We start from the raw sequence: 21,167 nt of genomic DNA on the forward strand, positions 1-21,167 counted from the left end.
AATCTATCATGTTATATATTTTATAGTTCTATGTATACAAAATTTTAAAACTACTCAGTTTATTTCTTAATTCTTTTTTTAATATGATAATAAAATATATCTTTTGTAGAAAAAAACAACTTGTATTTGTGGCACATCTCTTCAAGACCACATGAAATTTAATATGTTCATTAATTTCATCTACACTTAATTTAAGATCAAGTAAGATTGAACCTGTGGTATTATATTATTTCTAATGTATTTATTAAGTAGGATTAAACAAACATCATGATCTTCCTAATGTTTTCCACGTATTTAAGCTTGCAACTACTTTTGTTCTAGTTAGTATAATGAATAAAGTCTCTTCTCTATTTTAATAATGTATCATTTTTTTTTTACTTTAAAAACTCCATTAGCTTTGTGTTTCTATGTATCAGAACAAGAACCATCAAGTATTAGAATGTGATTAGTATCAACTTTAACAAAAAGTTAGAACTCTTTTTCCCTCTACATAATCTTTTGATTTTCCAATTTGTAATTTGTAATTTAATGAAATCCAAAAAGATATACTTAAATATATATGTTATCAATCTTCATTCAGTTACTGTTAATTAATGATTCAACACCATGTGAGATATAAATATGTTTCAGATTTCAATACAAAATTTTGTCTCCTCGCTCTCTCATGAGAGAAGGAGATGCACCAGAAAGTTCGGTACACATACAAATGCACTACTCATACACAAGCATATCTAACAATCAAACCAGGTGTTGTCGACGTTGCAGTTTAATGTTTGCGGTTCAGTCCTCGGTTGTGTCATAAATTGTAAGTACAGACGATTGATTGCTCCACATAATACCTCTAATGGAGGAAGATCAAGTGAAAGAAAATAAAATAAAATAATGGGTAATAGTACTGGTACATTTTTTGCCTAATTGTGGAGGTTCAGGTTATGTTTGTGTGTTGATTACTTCCTTAATGAAAACAAATCTACCTTTCAGGATGGACTGTTGAGCAGCCACTCCCACTGCAACAGACATCAAACCTGCTTCTAAGCCCACAGCGGGTGGCCTGCTCCCATGCGAGTGCACTGCTATTGCAAACTCCATATGTTCCAAATAGCTGGATCCGTGGTGAAGCCCTTCAAACCTTCACAAGGTGAGATAGAATTCGAGATCAGCAACATGGGGGAGCTGGGTTAGCGTGAAGGTGAAGCTCGCGACACAATTTTGGTTTTGCAGCAGCACTCGGGAGATTGAAGGGATGCTCACCTGACTCTCTCGTCGTGAACCTCGTAACACTGCACACCTTCCCTGCCACCCTTGCGAGAGCCCAGACGAACAGTGCTGTCTGGAACGAAAGCCTCTGCCTGCATGAGAACAGTCGACCATTGAGAAAAAGAAGAAATTTTGGATAATTTTTGGGTGAAGATTCACAAGCTGCTGGGTTGGGGTTGCCGAAGGGTACCTTTCCGGAACCCCCCACAACGCAGATTTCTTGCTCGTTGCGGCTGCCTTCTGCGAACATGCAAAGATCCAACATGCCGCGAGACCCATTCTCGTACTCCACTATCACGTAAGCATTGTCCAGGATGTCTGGGACCTTGCCCTCGTATCTTTCGTCCAGATGGTTCACAGACTGTGCTCCAGAAGCCATGACTCGCACAGGAGTAGAGTTTGTTATCAGTGTCATAAGGTCGAAGAAATGGCAGCATTTCTCCACAAGAGTGCCGCCGGTGTTCTTGTTGAAGCGGTTCCAGTTGTTAACCTGTGTTGAGTAATAGTGTCACACGATTAGAGCACCAAGACGTACAATTACCGCAAACACTACTTCGGTGGAATGTGTTAATCTCAGGGTTCTCAACCTGCCCCCTCTTCCAAGATCTGTTGCCAAACTATCCAAACGACAAAGAAAAAGAAAAAAAGAAAATAAAAAAAATAGAAAAATAAAAAATCTACGCCCAGATTTCTATCCGAAGCAGCTGAAAACAGTGTGAATACATGCGAATACCTTCACTAGAAATGGAAACCGGTGTTCACGAATTGCAACCATGTGGACGCGCCCCACCGCGTTTTGCTTCACTTTAGCCAGCAGCTCAGCCACCGCAGGGATGTATCTGTATTCCAATCCTACTTGTACCAACAACTCCGGCCTTGCTTTCGCTGCTTCTAACACCTGTATCACTTGAATACCCAAGTTTGTGGGTGGGCGGAAAATATACAAATAACAATAAATGAAGCCCAATTTCGGAATACTGAGTGACATTTTAAACAAAGGCACAGCAAAGATCTCCAGCAGAACCAGAGGAAGCAGTGATGACCTTGTGACAATCTTCAACAGTGGTGCAAAGAGGCTTCTCCACTAAAATGTGATGCGGCTTGGGATGGGCAAGAACATCCAGCAGGATTCGCGCGTGCGTCATATTAGGGGTGGCTATGACGACAATGTCACACATCCCACTGTCCAGCAACGCGCCATGGTGTGTGAAGACCTGCGCACACATTGGGAAGGTAGAGCAATGAGCACTACTTCAAGGCCAATCACCTCAGCAGACGAAAACTTAGTTGTGAACACAATGACCTGCCAAATCTTCCAACGCGAAAGCGATGACAGGGGGGGAATGGAGTGAAGAAAGAGCCTGCGAAGAATTGAGTAATCCATCGTTGAGGAAAATGTTTTTTTTGTGTCAGATGATTGATTCCTTAGGAGTGCGTGGGTTGTTCTCACCTTAAGTGGGGGAGAAGGTGTAGCAGATTTTAGCCCAGCGGTGGCAGCGAGAGCTGCTTCAAGAGAGCCAGGGTGAGAGTCGGCCACGGCTACCACCATAGCACCAGGCAATGCAGCCAAATTGTACAAATGCTCCCGACCCATCATGCCCACTCCGATAATACCGTATCTCAACACCCGCCCTTCACTCCCCATAGCTACTCTGCCTTATTCTAGCCGCTATGAAGTCCACTGACGATGCAGAACTACACTTTAAGACGGATCTGAAGTACTTATATTGTTTCGACAGAGTACTAAATTGGAATTGCACGCAACCTCAAAAAATCAAGCGAACTTACTAATCACGTCTACAATGATGGCAGAAAAAAACTCCAAAGTCGAGAGTGATGGGTTGCTGAGCACACAGTTCTGACAACTATCACCGATGGTCATCAAGAAGAAAGTGGTATCAGCTCAGCGCAATGTTTGCCTTATAAACTCAAAGCTTCGCAGCAAAGATCTCTTCCGTCACCCTCAAACGTGTCCTGTGGAATTACACACTGTTGTTAGCCAAATGAACTCGAAACAAGACAAAAAAAAAAACAAAAACAAAATCTCCTCCAGCAACCATTCCTAAGCACGTGTCTCCAAATAGGAACTCTAACGCCGTTAAATCACATTGGAGCTCTTCAGAACCTCATTATCTTGAAAATCTTCCCCCTAACACTGCTTTTTAGCAACAATGAATCCGTTTTCTATAACAGAACTACAAAACCCGATTGGGATTGGAAAAAAAAGAGCCCGCGGACACGGACATTCCATGTCAACATGGAAAACTAGACACCAGCAGCTGATCAAACAAACAACCTCAAAAACGATTCCACAAGTGCGAAAACTCCACCAACAGAAACACATTCGAACCAGACAATCAAATGCAAGAAACAAAGATTAGAAGCAACACCCAAGTGCCGCAAACCAAGCCTCGGAACTCGTTGCCAACTCCACAGAAACTAGCGTCCGACGTGAAGGCAACTCAACAGCCCGGTCCTGGACTCGTAAGTTCGCAACCAAAGCAGAAAAATTTGCACAGGCTTGGACGAGATCGAGCTACAAGGACACGAATGAAAGACCCACTCCTTCGGTTATGCAAAGTGGGGGCCGTCTTAAATCTGCCGATTTCAGCGTTCAAGCGCAATAATAACACACGACCAGGCCGCTGCAGCAACGAGTGAGGAAGTAGAGAGTGCGAGGCACTATTTCGGGCAGCTGGGTCAGCTCCCAAAGGTGTGATTTTTCTCGACCCTGGTGCCTGGTTCATTGTATAGGACCACATTCGGCACGAAAACACTGGAAAGATGGCAGCCAAAATCGGGCAGTGTCTTTGGCATCAAAGACTGTCCTTGCCGCGCTACGATTCCTCTTCTTCCCTTCTTCTTCGTCGTCTTTTTCTTCTCCTTTATACTTCTGTTTTGTCGTTTTGTGCTGGTATGAACCCACATTATCAGCTTCCGAGCATCCGGAGAGCTGTCTTCGAGTGGAAACAAACCTCGCTGCGAATGGTTCGACGATCTTAGTTGGGGTGAGATGAGCAAAGATTGCGACGAATAATCCAACAGAATCGAAGGTAATGAATGCTATTAACTGAGAGTGAGTGTGTGAGCATGTGAACGTGTGTGTGTTTCTTTCCATCATGAACTTGGTCGTGATCCAATTCCACGTTCATGGATTTCCTATTGGAACTGGAGGATTCCGCCGCAGTTTGTGTCCTTCCTTCCTTCCTTTTCCTTCTTTTTCTTTATCTTCTTTTTCTCATCACCTTCTGTTTCTCGTGATTTAGTGAGGCCCAGGGGAGGAGGTGACGAGGAGGCATTGAACTGAGTAGGAGCCACGTCAGCCTCGCCGCGGGTCGAGTTCATTGTGCCGCCGCCGCCGCCGCCACCGCCGGCCCGGCCCGTTCTATCCTCTGATCCTTCTGAGGCTGAATCCAGGCCGTGCCCCTTCCCTTTTGTGTGATCTTTCCTGATAAAAAGGGGAACAACATGAAAAAATTAAAAAACAAACAAACAAAAAAACAATCTTCTTATGCTAAATGTAGAAAAGGACATGATTTTCCTCCTCTTTGTTTTGCTTGTATTTCATTAAGCTTCAAATGATTGACTACAGTAGCAAATGCAGTTTTATGACATACAAAAATTGATGTGTATATATGTGTATGTATGTATGTATTTTCATACATACATACATACATATATATATATATATATATACACACACATTGTGTGTGTGTGTGTGTGTGATATCTATAGAGAGGTATGACATAACATATGTAATTTATTCAATACAAAAAATAACTCTTGAATATATAGGATAGTTTTTTGCAATTCCATATAAGGGAAGTATAATTCACTGTCTAAAATATTCAAACACATGAAAATTTCATTCAACATTATATTCAAAATTACATTCAACATTGAATTTTTCAGGGGAATATGTATATATATATATATATATATATATTTATAAAGATTGGGGTATTCAGGACAAAAGGAATATTTTATCACATTCCTCCCTCATAGAAAACACTGGTGTATGGAGCGAACTTACATCACCAGTATTGTTGTTAATAAAAGAATACATGATCCAATAGATAACACATACTTTCCCGAGTCCAACAAACGACCGACATCTTCAATAGAACCTTAAAAAAGTAAGATATGTCCTTTTATTCGTTCAGGCCGATGCCACGTCGGAAACGAATGTACTCCGCAGCAGAAGAAGATGCGTCCAGCGGGGTACAGGTGGAGGATGAATTGACAGCGTGGTTGATGACACGACAGACACGTCATCACTTTTTCATCCGCTGCCCAGATGACATTTCCCTGCCCGTAAAAAAACAAAAGCTGCTCCGAAGCACCAATGAAGGCTCATTTGATTCTTCTACGCTACAAATCCCGCCAGCAGAAGAAGTTCCTCCGCAGCGATGATCGTGCCTGTTGCGTGCGCTTCTCGTTGCTTCGGCTTTGAGATTCGTCGCCGAAATTTATCTGATGCGGCGTTGGAATCGGTGTAGGCATCTCCCATTAGCTCCTATCCGATAAGATTAGACACCCGAATCGTGCCTGGGGCGGAATGGGGTAGCAGTGGATCACACTGAGGTCTGGCCGATGATTCTGAATAATCCCGCCTCAATCCCCGAGAATCAAAGCTTCCTCTGAATAGGTTGACTGGGTTTACTTGGGGAATATTACTTGACAAGCTCATGCTGAAGACGGAAATCATTTAAATCTCTCGTGCACGTCGCCTGGAATTCAATCGTTTGGGCCATCCGCAACTGGTTAATGTTGGAGGTTGTATAGCCCATGATTCGTGTCGATGGAAGGTGGGTCTGGTCTATTCTGCGTTCTTGGAATGTGTTGAAATTGTTGCCTCAACTTGTGCCGATGACGAGCTATTTCACAAAGGGACCGGCTAGTTGCATTCTTCATGGATGCTTGTGTGGCCCAATCGTATGAATACCCACTTGTCGGTATGTACGAAAAGGTTCAATATCTTCAAAGCTAAGTAGCTGCTTTGAAGAGGTGCCTCGGGACATAACCTCGCGCTTCTTAATCGAGCAATTACTCAACTTGTGAAAGTATAGTTTTCTTCAACTCACAATTGACAGCAAGCCGCTTGCACCGGAGCTGTTCATGGCTTCTTCGCGCTTCGTCGACTTCACCCAACTAACAGCGCAGAAAAAAATATCCAGCAACAGGTGTGACGAAGGGACCCTGGCGCGGGCGTGTGAGATTACTATGATATCATATCACGTGAATTGTAACTTGCAAAAGCACAACGGTTCACTATATCGCTTGCAGTATCCCAGGCACCCGCACAAGTTTCTGACATCCTGCAGAACGAAATCGATGTTGCAGCAGAAGCATAAAGAAAAAAACAAAAATGTCGTATGACGGCTGTGGGATTTGAACCCACGCTCTTTCGAACTGGAGCCTAAATCCAGCGCCTTAGACCACTCGGCCAAACCGTCGGATGAAAGATCCTGACATGTTCAAAGCGACGGGATTTTAATAAAAGTACTTACGGACTTTGCGGGCCCCTGTTCCTGACTTCGTCTATGTCAGAAGTTAGAATACTGGTAATAGGGGATATGTTGTAGTATTGTTTGCTTGATACGGAACATAGTTTGCTGAAATGGTTGCCGAGACACACGCTAATAAGACCATGGTGATTATTTCCTCAACAGACATGACGGGTGTACAGAATCACCTTAACTCTTTACTGCAAAGAGTGAGTAAAGACAGCAACATAACACCTCAGTTGATCGAAGTTGCCTCCACCAGTCCACATCATTGGATACTGGAAAACGTGTATCAACAGAAGTTTAGAATGCCAAGTTTTCAACATGATATGGTGTGTGAAGGAAATCGTGTTTCAGGTTGGCGACCTCCAGCGCCTATTTAAACAAGCTTCTGCTACAAGGCAGATGAAAAGTGTACAATTTCCTACATTATGAAACAAAACCTGCACTAATGCGCTAGTTGTCCTAAACAGCACTATTCAGGAAACCATTTCACTGCAATACCAACAGAAAGATGGTAATATTGGACCGCAAGGCAGCACTCTAGATAGGTTGTCCCTTGGGAACGATCTGGTCCTTGAGCCACATGTAGATTGGTACAAGAACATAATACAATGAAGCGATCACTCCAACGAGGAATCTGTAAACAAATGAAAATGGGTTCCATGGACCCTTCACGTCCTCTGCCTTTGGTCCCAGCTGCATAACACAGAATAAAAACACAATGAGTTAAGCAAAGAAAAGGTGGAGTACTACATTTCAATAGCTGAAGTCCTTGCATGAGCTGCAGTGGTGTTAAAGAAAGGTATATTGATTCTCTTTTTTTAGAATCTGCATGCGTGAATCCATAGGTAATCAGGCAAATACAGATAGCCACGAATTTGGCTTACCTTGAGTGGGGATTCTCCTGACTCTGGCTTAATTCCAGTCACAGAGCACCCCATAATGAGACCATGACGACGAACACCTCGGTACCAGCTTGGTCCAATCCTCTTGATTTTTACGTCAGTAAAACCAGCTTTTGTGAACCATTCCATATATTCATCTTCGGTTGGGAAGAGCATCCATACGTCAGCAAAAAATCTGGAAAGCCAGAAAGTTGGGTGCACGGGACCAATGAGACAGGCCTTTCCTCCCTTCTTTAATACTCTGTAAGCCTCTGTAATACCCCGCTGGGGATCAGGCCAGTACTCGATGCTACAAGAAACAAGAGCAATGGTTAGAAGAATAGAATTTATCTAAAACAAAACAATCACATCAACCATTCGAATTTGATATACAGAATAATCTCGAGCTCGAGACACATCATTCTATCCATGTAAATGGGTAACATCACACCGAGGATGCGGAAGCAAATCAGTTAAAATGAAAACAGTGCAATAATCACTTCAAAAGGTCATCGAATCTAAAAGATCAAGTAGGAATATTCCAGAACACTCCCGCTGTTTTACAGTGCTTCAAGTTACACAATGATACAGAAGATTTAAACTTTCTGACACCTTTCAAGGCCATGAATGAGCCGTCCCAGGGACATAAACTGCAGACCATGATACTAGCACACCCAATAATTTCTCGTTTTTAACGAGACATATGGAAAGGTGATATAAGTCAAACACATTGTCAACAAAATCGATACTCACAATGTTCTATAGCGTATATCATTACAATATACAGATAACTACACTGAGAAGCTTGATTTCATTATCACGAGGAATTTTCAGCTATCACACTGAAACACTCTCATCAGATTCAAACGTCCATCGGATAGATAGCACAAATACATTCATGAAAGTAAATAGGGCACAATTCTACCAACCTACTTGAACGAAAACCAGAGATACTCGGCAGTCTCGACTCCCGAATAAGAGACCATACCTTCCAGCAGAGACATATCGGTCCGCATAATCGGTCTCAAATGGCAGGTCCTCAGCGTCTCCCTCAATAATCTTGCAGTCCTTGAGAGGCTCTTTCTCCTTAGCCTTCGCTAATTGGTGCGGAGACTGGTCAAGAATGGTCACATTCTTGGCGTCCACAGTCTTCACCACACCCAGGGTAGTGAACCCCGTGCCACCACCCACATCCACAACCACCAGGTTGGGGTCGTTCAAGTCGGCGGGCTCCAGCGCGTCCTCACGCATGTCCTCCGTCCAATGCCCGGGGTTAATAACATGGTCATACACAATCGACAGAAACCTGTAGAACCAGAACGCTTCCTGCTTGTGCTGGATAAACCGAGGCTTATCCGCAGGCCTGGACAAGCTCTGATTCGAGCTACCGCTGGCTCTCACAGCCACTGTCCTCCTCTGCACTCCCGCCCAATGTCTCTGCCTACCCTCAAAACACAAACCCGCGGAAAAGCCCCTATGAAGCGAAGAAGATGAGCCCAAACCTTTAGCTACAGGGGCTAGCACCATCCGAGACTTGCTATCAGTGGCAGTTGAAGCTTTCATCTGCCATTGCAACGACGACGTCGCCGCAGCAGCAGCAGCAACTCTCGAAGTAGCCGCCATAGAGGCCATACTATCCGACCCCCTGACGAAGCCCAACACCCACAAACCTCCGCTGGGCTAAAATCCTCACCCAAATCCTACACAACCCACCTCAGGGGCCACTATGACCTCGACTCCGAAAGCAAACGACACCGAGGCAGGAGTGCATGGATTGAATGGGAGCGATGTGTGAGCTCTCCTGCGCCAATGCGGCACCAGACTGTGACAAACCTCAGCTTTAGGAGAAGCTAAATGAGCAAAACCACCATAGCCACACAATAGCCCCCCCTCTCCAAAACGGGACGAGATGGCTACGAACAGAACTACTTACTAACAGGAAAAGCAAAAAAAAACACACGCAGACAAAAATACTCCCTCCTTTGTATATACTGTATTTGTATATGATGTACTGAAACGTATGTGAATCTTTCAATAAGGGGTAACGGAGATTCCAGAGTGGAACTTGGTCAGGATTGAGTGCACATGGCTTTGTGGGTGTGCGCCACATTGCTGGTCTTTATAATTGTCGTTTGAGTTAGGGCTACGTGGAGTCCGAGTGCCAGCTTGGCAGCTACATTATTTGCTAGGGTGTGAAGAGGGGTCATTTTGTGGTGAGTCGTTTTTTTATTTATTTGTTTATTTTAGTTATTTTTATCCATGAATAGAATTGAGATGGGTCAATTGATTCATGGATAGAACAATTCCGAACCAGATGGGTGCATTTTGTGAGTTATTTGAGCATGTGGGTGCATCAGTATATTTTTTATTCTTTGGAGTTTTCATGTGGATTGTTGATGTTTAAACTGTTGGAGCATAGTTTTTTTTGTTCTGATGTATTGTATAATAGCAATGTAATTGAGGTTGTTCTATGAAAGCAATAGCCATGTTCATTGATTTGTCCTATTTATGGATAGATTTTTGTGAGAGGATATTAGGATGTAGGGATGCTAAACTCGCATGCACATATTTTTGAAGAAGATTTATTAGGATTATTTTTCTAAGAATAATCCTAATGCATGTGAGTGTGTGGTGACAATTGAAGTCCATTGTACAATGTCATGTAAATTCCACATAATTACAATCTATATTCCTATCACATTTTTAAAAAGACTTTAAAATCATTTATTTCAATTCAAAATTATTTACATACTTTTTTAGCAATGGTTTATACTACATATAGAAAAATTAACTTCTTATTATATTTTGTAAAAGTAGTTTAATCATTTGAATTATCTAAATTAATTTCATATTAGAATTAAAGATATATAATAGCTAAAATAAGAAAATAAACATCTTATTATTATATCAAAAAATAATAATCATATTTTTTATCAAATATAAATCAATTTGTCAAGTCAAATAATGAAAAAATATATATATATATATATATATATATATATATAAATATTTGTGTGTGTGTGTGTGTGTATGTGTGTGTGTGTGTAGAAAGAGAGAGAAAGTGAGAAATAATAAAGCAACCCAAATTTTTACTAAATTGACATACATGCTCTATTTTCAACCGTTCTTTTGATCCCATGTTCTCAACTATTGACTTCATTTCCAAAGTTCCCAACCTTCCACCCATGTCTTTACAATAGCTGAGAATAGGGAATGATTGAGAACATGGATGGAGGTTTGAAGAGTGCAATGATGCTTAAGATAGAGTAGGTCACTTTAATAAAAATTTGGATCGCTTTATCATTCCTATATATATATATATAGATGATAATGAAGACATTGATGTTAATATCTTCAATTCTAACTATCATCTATATGTATATCATTAATATCTAATATGCTAACATTTTAAGTTCATATTTTTATTTTGTATTATATTATAATGAATATTAATTAGATTATGATAGCATTTTTATCCACATTAAATATAATATTATTGAATTAAACATAACTTGAGTTTTTTTTTTAAATGTTTTCAAGTACATATTTTTGTATTTCTTCTAAATAATATAGGTGTATCAAAAGTACAAATGATACAAATAAATCTAATCTATAGAATATTACTAAAAAGATTAATATCTTAACTTATATTATTTGAATATCCTTATTTTTGTTGTATATATCCAAAATAATATTATTTTATTTCAAATAAGTTATATTTTCTATATATATTTTAATTTTATGGAGTAATTGATATAAAATATTTATCTTTTTATATAAATAGAAATATTATGTAATGTTTTTGATAACCTTAAAAGTACAATTGTGTATAATAAGTCTTTGTATCCTTGCCAATGAAAAACAAGTTTGCTTTGGTGAGGCTCATAACTACATATGAGTTCATGTATTCACAAAATTTATAGGACCACAAGCATATCATCTAAGCTTCACTACCACTAAATATGACCTCCATCTGCATTAAGAATTGCTTGCAAACTTCTAGATATCTCATCTATCTATTTATCTAGTATGCCCTAATAAATGAAAGTCTACTCTAAATGTGTTGCTTTAAAAAATTGTTGGGTATCATAAGTTGTCTTTTCTATTTGTATGAAATACTTTCTAAAGTGTAGTTTGAGAAGCATCCAACAATTTTTAGTTGTATTGAGATTCTAGAAAATTAAGTGGCTAAAGTAGCTCTGTATAGCTACATTCTCTCTAGATTCTTACATTCTTAGGTCCTTGGTGCTATCTTGTTCCATCTATAACTAAGTAGATGTGACTTGATTCATTGCTTAGAATGCAAATAAAAAGAATAATATAAGATTTGTACAATTCTCAAGTAAATTTCATAGCAAATCTATTACAATGAGTGATACACTACCTCTTTATTCTCATCTCACTAATGCTATCCTAGTATATCTGTCACGGACACAGAAATACAGGCTCGAGATCTAACAAGAAGTTCAAGAAGAACAGGCAAGAACTAGATTAATCAGATGAATACAAGAACAATACCAGAGAGGTGAGCTAGAGCTCCAAGAGATGTGTTGTCGAGACTGAAGAACTCTTCAACCTCGATTCCAATATATACTCCTATTTAGGAAGCTTTTCAAGCAACTTCTACCAACTAAGAAGCTTCTAGAACGTTCCAGAGACTTGTTTCTAGAAGGTTCTAGAAACTTGTCTCTAGAAGGTTCTAAGGACTATGTTCCTAACATCACCCCCTCCTTTAGCTTCGAGGTCTCTAAGAAGCAATGTTGTTGTTAATCAGTACCAACGTAAGAAAATGAAGATTTGTCGCATAACGTCTGCTATGAACTCCAATTATTATTCATGAGGCAAGTGGTTCATCGGCCCTTGAAGCCAACGGTAGTGGCCTACTCCTTCAACTTCTGACCAAGCATGAACTTCTGTGTCCTCATTATAAAATTGTCCTGCAAATACGCCTTCTGGCTGACCATTGTAAGCAGGCTCGAACTCGAATACAATCACTAGTGATCAGTTACTTGGTATCCTCTGTCGTCGTCATGGTGTAGGCGATTCTTCATCTCGGGGTCGCCTTCGTGAGCTAGTCGGTTGGGATAATCTGACTAGCATAGTATCTATCTCTTGACTATCCATATCAAAAGACCAAACTATGGCTACTGAAAAAATTCTACTTTATCTTGGAGAAAATAACTACATCAACTGCAAATTTTGGTGGTGCTCTCCCTTTTTCTTATATTCTTGGGTGAGCAAGCTTTAGAAGAAAGCTATCGTCGAACCGGCTTAGGTTTATAAGGATGTTGTTGATGAAACTCCTATACCTTTTGTGGCGCATTGGCAAGATTTTCAGCTGGCTCCCACGTTCGCTCATTAATGTCATAGCCGCACCAATGAACAAGATATTCTAACTTGTCCCACCTTCGCCTTGAATCCAACACCTTTTCAACCTCGTATTCCTCGTGGTTCTTGATCTCAATACTAGGTGGCGGACATTGCACTCTTCCAGAAAAAGACGACTCTCGATAAGACTTCAACAGAGAAACATGAAAGATTAGATGTACATTCATAGAAGCCGGTAATTCCAGACGGTACGCCACTGGATTGATTTGCTTCTGGATGATAAATGGTCTCAATCTTCGATAGTCCAACTTATCACATGGTCGCTTGGTCTTGATATTCCATCGAAGAAGCCATGCTTTATTTCTAATTTTGAAAGTAGGTGCTTGATTCCAAAATCTATCTATAGACGTCTTGTAGGATTCTTGAGCGAATTCTAATTGAAGCTTCAACATATTCTGAAGCTCTGATAGTTGTTTCGTAAATCCTTCAACTGCTGGATTGTTATTTGTTAACGGACTCAATAAATCAAGCTTCGGATGATACCCATAGTTAGAAAAGAATGGTGTATATTGAGTTGACGCATGGAGGGTGTTGTTATATGCAAACTTGGCTAGCGACAGATATGTGGTCCAATCGTCTTGCTGATAGTTGATGCTGTATCGTAAGTATTGTTCCAAGACTTAATTCACTCGTTCTGTTTGGCCGTCAGTTTGAGGATGAAAAGTCGAAGAAAGCTTGATATCCACCTTCAGTATCTCAAGGAAAGATCTCCAAAACTTTGATACAAATTGGGTTCCTCGATTTGATACGATATCAACTAATTGTCCATGATATCGATACACATTATCGAGAAAGAGCCTTGTTGTGACTTCACTGGACGATGTCTTCTTGCAAGGGACAAAGTGTGCCATCTTTGTAAGCCAATCTACTACGACAAAGATGCTATCAAATGAGTTCGATGATGGCAGGTCCGTGATGAAGTCCATGGAAACTGAAGACCGTGGACAACGTGGAATCGGCAATGGCTGTAGGAGTCCATAAGGGCCATGCCGAGGATTCTTGGATCTTGAATAGATGTTGCAGGAGATGACAAAATCTTTCACATCCTTCCACATTTGGGGCCACCAAAAATCTCGAGAAATAAGCTCCAAGGTCTTGTTGAATCCAAAATGTCCAGCAGCTGGAAAATCGTGGCAAGATTGAAGAACTCGGAGTCGTGCTGGTCCTTTTGAGATATACAACTGCTCGTCAAAGTATAAAAGATCTCCCTCCACCTTGAACTTGTCGTCATTGGCACGCTGCTTAATATCAATGGCTGCTAAATCTTCAATGGTCACGGCACGTACTTGATTCAGGAAGTCAGCATCAATTGGTACAATAGTAGTACAAAGTTGAAATTGCTTTGGCTTCAACAATGTCATACATTGTTGATCAAACGCTACTTCTCCAACCTTTGGTACAAGATACGATCTCCTCGATAAGGCATCAGATAGTCCTTGCTGCTTTCCAGGTCGATAAGTGATAACAAAATCGAACCTAGATAGCAACATACTCTACCGAGCTTGACATCGATTTAGAACTCGAGCCAACATGAAATACTCCAAATTCTTATGATTTGTGTATACGGTCACTGGGTGTGCAGCTCCTTCAAGAAAGTGACGCCATTCTTGGAAAGAATCCACTATAGCAAGAAGTTCCTTATCGTAGATCTCATAATTGATTTCAGCAGCAGAGAACTTTCGAGAATAGAATGCAACCAGATGGAGCTTCTTGTCTTCTCCCATTTGTGAAAGTACAGCTCCCAAAGCAAAATCCAAAGCATCAGTTTTCAAATAAAAGGCCTTTGTAAAGTCTGGATGTACCAAGATTGGAGCCGTAGTAATGCGGTCTTCAGGTCTTGAAACGCCTTCTCCGCTAGAGGTCTCCATTCCAACTTATCCTTGCATGTCAACCGAGTGAGAGGAGCAGCAACTTGAGAGTAATTCTTGATGAAGATCCGATAGAATTTGGCAAAACCAAGAAAACATTGTACATCTCTAACCGTCTTCGAAACCTCTCAAGACATGATTGCTTCCACCTTCTTGGGGTCCATCTTCAAGCCTTCCGTAGTCGCAACGAACCTCACAAACTCCATCTCTATTTGGTGAAATAAATACTTCTCCAACTTGGCATATAGTCCTTGCTCGCGTAGTTTCTCTAAGACCAAACGAACGTGCTTTTCATGCTCTTCCTCGTTTTTGGAGAATATCAAAATATCATCCAAATAGATGACAACAAAATCGTCAAGGTGCTCTCGAAAAATGTCATTCATCATATGTTGAAAGACCGCTGGAGCATTGGTAAGACCAAAGGACATGACATTATACTCAAAATGGCCATACCTTGTACGGAACGCTGTCTTCCACTCATCTCCTTCCTTGATTCGTACGAGGTTGTAAGTTCTGCTTATATCAATTTTTGTAAAGATCCATGCACGTCCAAGTTGTTCTAGGAGACCAAAAATCAAGGGTAACAGATAACGATTCTTCTTTGTTACCTTGTTGAGGCCTCGATAGTCCACGCACATCCGCAATGAGCCATCTTTCTTCTTCACAAATAAGATGGGTGCTCTAGTTGACGATTTTGAATGATGGATGAAGTTCTTGGCTAGATTCTCATCGATGTACTTTCGCAATTCCGCCAACTCCGTTTGCGATAGATTGTAGATTGGGCCAAAAGGTGGTTGTGCTCCTTCCTGCAAGTCTATGGCGCAATCATATGGTCGGTGTTCCGGTAGCATGTCGGCATTCTTCTTTTGAAACACGTCTTTAAAATCCTTATATTGCTCAGGTATACTTGTTGTCGAGATCTTCTTCCTAGTAGTTGGAGTCGCATAAATGACAAACGATGTACCTTCTTTGGATGATCTTATAAAAACTCTTGTTCCAATGAATAAAGATTTATCTATTCGGGGTTTTCTACTAGGCTTGCTCTTGGGTGATTTTGTGGGAAAGGTCATCTTTCGCAACCTCCAATCTATGGATGGCTTATGCTTTTCCAACCAAGAAAGATCAAGAATAACAGGATTTGATGGGGTTCTAATAATATTAAAAATAATATGACTACTATGGCCCTTAAACGTCACTTCTATAGGTTCTGATTCATGGGTGATACTACCAGACAATAAAGGTCGCCCATCTATGACCTCAACGTGAACAGGTTTGGATTTTTATACTAAAGGGATTTTATGACGCTTCACAAATTCTTCATCTAAGATACAAGCAGATGCTCTTGAATCTAATAATGCTAAGGTTCTCAGTTTCTGAGGGCCAATAAGCAAAGGGATTGTAAAGCAAATGGCAGGTTGAGCGGAAAGAAAGGAACTTGGTTGTTGTTGCAATATTTCACTGTCCAGCTGCACGGTTCCTATTGTGGCTGGGCATCCTCGTTTTTCTAAACAAATGTGTCCCTAGTCTTGACAATACATCGATTTTGCTTCTTAGAGCAGTTTCCAACTTTGTGGCCTTCTTCACCGCAATACAAGGATAAACCTTCCTCCATGCGTTGCTTTTTATCTTCTAGAGTAAGAGATTTGATATGTACTGCATCAATTTGCATGTCTTCTACCTCTGAATGTGAATTTATGCTACTTGCCGACATAGTTGGGGCGTGGCGAATCATATGTTGTCTTGAACGTTGGTCTTGGCGGCGTTGGAATAGGCGATTATCGCACTTCACAGCTTGGCTAATAGCTTCATTGAGCGTTTGCGGATCAGGAAGAGTTAATAGCAAATCCTTCACATTGTACCTTAAATCCCAATAGAATTAACTCATCAATGTTTCTTCGTTCCAATTGATATCGCATACTAATTGCCTGAAGTCTGATGTATAGACTGATGTAGAGTGCATCCCTTGTCGTAGTAACCGAATCTTTGTTGTAGCCCATCGAACCTTATCGTGTTCACCAAATGCTTCCGCAAACGCCTCCAAAAAGGTTTCAAAGTTGTTTAGTATGGACGATTGTTTCTCAAACAAAGGAGCAAACCATGATAGAGCTTGCCCTGTAAGTAAGGTTCGAACAAGCCCAACACGTGACTCCTCCGTTGGATAGCGTTCGGACTGTAAAACTGTTATCAATCTGATTTGATTGACAAGTCCTCGAAACTTGGAATGTGTACCATCAAACTCGGAGCTCCTTATGTTGTAGAACCAGCGGTGCTTGTCGAACCTAAACCAAAGTTGCTTCTCCAAGTGCAGAAGTTTGAGGCTGGTGCAACCTAGATTGTGCCATCCCAAATGCTCCATCATTATGAAGCCTTGCCACGACTCCTTTAATCTCTGCAGTTCTTTGCGATAACGTAGCAAGGGCATTCATGATAGCATCTAATTTGGACTCTGAACTTTCTGTCATACTAATGTCTTGGCCTTCGGCCATTCTAAGAGAAGGACAGAAATGACTCTACAAGAAGACAATATTGGTTTAGAGGAGGGTACTCCGCAACCTCTAAAATGCCTTAAGAGCTTCAAGAAAAAGGGTAATCCACTCTCTCCAAGAAGAATAAGACTCCAATATTGTAACAAAAGAAGTATCAATTTAGAGGAGGGTAATCCACAACCTCTAAAATGCTAGTACACTTCCAAGCAGAGGGGTAATCCGCACTCTAACAAGGAAGAAACTAGCTCTGATATTTGAGGTGAGTGAAGTCTCAACAAATGTACACGGATTTAGAAATACAGGCTCGAGATCTAACAAGAAGTTCAAGAAGAACAGGCAAGAACTAGATTAATCAGATGAATACAAGAACAATACCAGAGAGGTGAGCTAGAGCTCCAAGAGATGTGTTGTCGAGACTGAAGAACTCTTCAGCCTCGAATCCAATATATACTCCTATTTAGGAAGCTTTTCAAGCAACTTCTATCAACTAGGAAGCTTCTAAAAGGTTCCAGAGACTTGTTTCTAGAAGGTTCTAGAAACTTGTCTCTAGAAGGTTCTAAGGACTATGTCCCTAATATCTTCTACCAACTAAGAAGCTTCTAGAAGGTTCCAGAGACTTGCTTCTAGAAGGTTCTAGAAACTTGTCTCTAGAAGGTTCTAAGGACTATGTCTCTAACAATATCTTCTTTTTGTAATGCATGCAAAAATCCCAACATTTATCTTTGTTGACTTGAAAGTAGGTCTCAAATTTTTTTAGTACAGTCCTTCAACTTGACACATACAGACCCTCTTCCTTGCATGATGTAGAGCATAGACTATGGTGGCCTTATGAATGAAACAAATCTTAATCCACTACTTCAAATTCTACTTACTATATTTATGAATAAATTCTCTATATGTTTCTTTTTGTTCCAACATCCAATAGAATTTCAATTGCAACACCTTCAAGCAAAAGCCACTAGTGAAAACAATCTTATGAATGCTTGAAAAAGAAAGCCCAACATGTGCTTTTCTTATAATTTCTTGCAAAAATAACCTAAGTTCATCATCTGTCACCTCTTCTACTCTTCTTTTTACAATTCTTGTAATTTTTTTGTAGAAGACCTTTGCAAAGAGCATCCTCAACAAGACCCTTCTTCCATGAATTCCCTCTCTTCATCACTTCTTGAATTCTTGTCTTTCCTATCTCCAAAGCCTTTGCAATTCTTTCATAACTCCAATGTGCTACATTGTGAAGGACGTAAAACATCTTGTTCAATTCTTCTCTTGCTTCTTTCTAGTTATGTGAGGGCACCATTGCAAAGACAATTAGCTACATTGACTCTATCAAGTGTGATACAAAGACTTATTCCACATGATTGTACAATAAGAAAAAAAAATCATAAGAATGATAATAATTTTTTTTAAAGTTTCACAAATCAAAAACTTAAAAATAAATAACAATCTTTATTTTATATTTAATACAATATAAAAATCTATTTTTACATATATTTTATCCTCATTATGATAATGTACATATTTGTCTTTTAAATCAATTCAAGAAGCCACATTCCATTTGAGATTTTCAATGCATATTATAAATCTTTGTCACATTATGTAAAGAAGTTTGTGTAGGTTAGATTTCAACTTCACTATAAATTATCTTTTTCATATGCCCTCAGCTAATTCCCTCCACTTGTGAAATTCCATGCATAATACAGCTTGAGGAAGAATTAATAGGAGTAATTTTGTGTAACAAATGAGAAGCAAGAGTAGCAAAATTTTGCACTACAATGAAAAAATGAATGGGAAGAAAAAAGAAAAGAAAAGAAAGAAAATAAATAAATAAATAAATAAAAATCTATTACATCATGTTGAGTACAAGAAATCTATTACAAAAGATGATATGTTATTAATGTCAAATATTGTAATTTTATAAATTTCTGATAAAATATATACAAAATTGATAAAAATAAATAAAAGAAAATCGTAGCATAAGCATTAAGAGCAGTCTGTGTACTCAAAGAAGAGCCTCTACAATCTGCAACGCAGCTTTGACGTTAGCCATGTCACCTTCTACCAAGACTTATTTCACTAGAAATTATCCTCTTCTTATGCCCTCAGCTGGTTCATTCCACTTGTGAAATTCCATGCAAAATTCCACAATTGGATTTCACAAGTGGAATTACCACTGAATGAACAGAGAAAATTACCACTGATACCTTGAGTTTAATGCACAGCAGCCTCCCATCCTACGTTGTTTCAGCCTTGACTATCAATTTTAACTCGCAGTAATATTCTATTGAAGAAGCAACACTCCATGCTGGTGAAGACAATTAGCGAGAGCTACTGCTTAGTTAGTGGAAGACACTGTACCCATTTACGAAACAGGGGCTACGAATACATTTGAATCCGTTAGAAATGATTTGATATGAATCAATGAACTATGCATGCTGTCATCTGAACTCAAGACCATGTCCTGCAATGAAACAGCATGAAGCCCACGAGTTCAGCTATTTTCTGTTGCAACTGATTGATAAAATAGGACGACTTCACATTGCTTTGGCTTTCTAAGTTGATGTGCTCCATAACTCCAGGAATTAAGAGAGTCAACTGTACTGAGAACAATTAGAAGGATTTCAATTGATATCCACGGACATCTCATTCTTAACCGTTTAACACACACAAATAACTGATTAAAGAAACAAACATATATACATGAGCCACATGCATGTGAATGCAAGAGAGCAATCTACCGCCAGTTGAGAGTTGCGCTTTGCATTATGACCTAAGTGGCCCTTAGGCCTTCCATGCGATCAGCACTCACAGTGATTATTGGCCACATGAAACTCTTGCTAGCTTGTTTGTACACGTACACCCGTCACCAACCACAGCGGCAGGGGCATAACAGCAGTATTTGAATCCATAATCTGGTGTTGGAAAGACATCCTGTGAGAATATCTTGCGCAGGACCGTACTCACAGTGAACTTCAACAACAATGATGAAAGCTGCACCGTCACACTTGCTTCTCATCCGGAATGGGCAGACCAAAACGCAGAATAATAAGGAGACAAGCGCAATTGAAAGGAAGTGAGCGCCGCGGCAACCTCGACTCAAAGTTACACCGCACTCATGGCTGATTAACTGCATCTACTTACTGCTTGTGCAACACAAGTAACCCTAGCATGGAAGAAATGTGCTTGAAATTTAGTACCAAGGGATTCATCACATGGACAGCCAGCGACTATCCCATGACACGTGAAGTTGATTGAAACGATTGCCAAACGGAGGGAATGGTGGGAGGACGGCTGTTTCATCCAAGGACATTACTCCTGGCCTGTGTGAACGCAAAGCCACGGTTCTAGGACGTTTCCGATTAGGATAAAGAAGCGGAATACTCAAGCATGCATTCTCATGTGCGCAAAAGAGTTCTAAGATCCATTACTATACTAGAAAGTGATATGTTTGAATCAGAGAATCAGCCTCTGCATGGATGAAAGAGAAGTTGTAATAGACTCGGAGCACAACACGTCTTTAGGTCTACGAGGGTCTAAGACGAAACATAGCTTGGTCGCAGCAGAAACACCCCACACCACAAGCGTTGTTTAAGAGCAGAATTCTTTCTCAGACCAACTCACACTGAAACATGAAATATGCGCACCGCACCAAAATAGTGTCGAAGTGACTAGAATTTAAATCTCATACACGAATACATTAAGCAACTCAACCCCAACATTCACATAATTTCGAGAAGTTCAACTGATCCATCCACACAAACATAGTAAACGACACGC

General features: G+C 40.1%; 2 protein-coding genes and 1 non-coding gene across 3 annotated transcripts; all 3 read right to left on the reverse strand.

The window, feature by feature from the left end:
* Positions 1 to 860: 860 nt before the first annotated feature.
* Positions 861 to 3,813, reverse strand: LOC112281858 (uncharacterized). The gene is made up of 7 exons (XM_090249724.1): positions 3,648 to 3,813; positions 2,708 to 3,231; positions 2,301 to 2,471; positions 1,991 to 2,155; positions 1,448 to 1,747; positions 1,252 to 1,349; positions 861 to 1,129 (listed from the first exon to the last, which is right to left on the reverse strand). Exons 2-7 carry the CDS (start codon positions 2,900 to 2,902, stop codon positions 931 to 933), a joined length of 1,128 nt encoding a protein of 375 aa, XP_090105850.1. The 5' UTR covers positions 2,903 to 3,231; positions 3,648 to 3,813; the 3' UTR covers positions 861 to 930.
* Positions 3,814 to 6,633: 2,820 nt separating this feature from the next.
* On the reverse strand, positions 6,634 to 6,713 carry TRNAL-UAG (transfer RNA leucine (anticodon UAG)). The gene has a single exon. It is a non-coding gene; the product is annotated as a tRNA-Leu (tRNA).
* Positions 6,714 to 7,094: 381 nt separating this feature from the next.
* LOC112281506 (2-methyl-6-phytyl-1,4-hydroquinone methyltransferase, chloroplastic) lies at positions 7,095 to 9,465 on the reverse strand. Its single transcript, XM_024518105.3, has 3 exons — positions 8,640 to 9,465; positions 7,655 to 7,961; positions 7,095 to 7,463 (listed from the first exon to the last, which is right to left on the reverse strand). Exons 1-3 carry the CDS (start codon positions 9,281 to 9,283, stop codon positions 7,308 to 7,310), a joined length of 1,107 nt encoding a protein of 368 aa, XP_024373873.1. The 5' UTR covers positions 9,284 to 9,465; the 3' UTR covers positions 7,095 to 7,307.
* Positions 9,466 to 21,167: the final 11,702 nt, after the last annotated feature.

Source organism: Physcomitrium patens, chromosome 4 (genome assembly GCF_059467195.1).
Source record: "Physcomitrium patens ecotype Gransden chromosome 4, ASM5946719v1, whole genome shotgun sequence".
NCBI lineage: Eukaryota > Viridiplantae > Streptophyta > Bryopsida > Funariales > Funariaceae > Physcomitrium > Physcomitrium patens.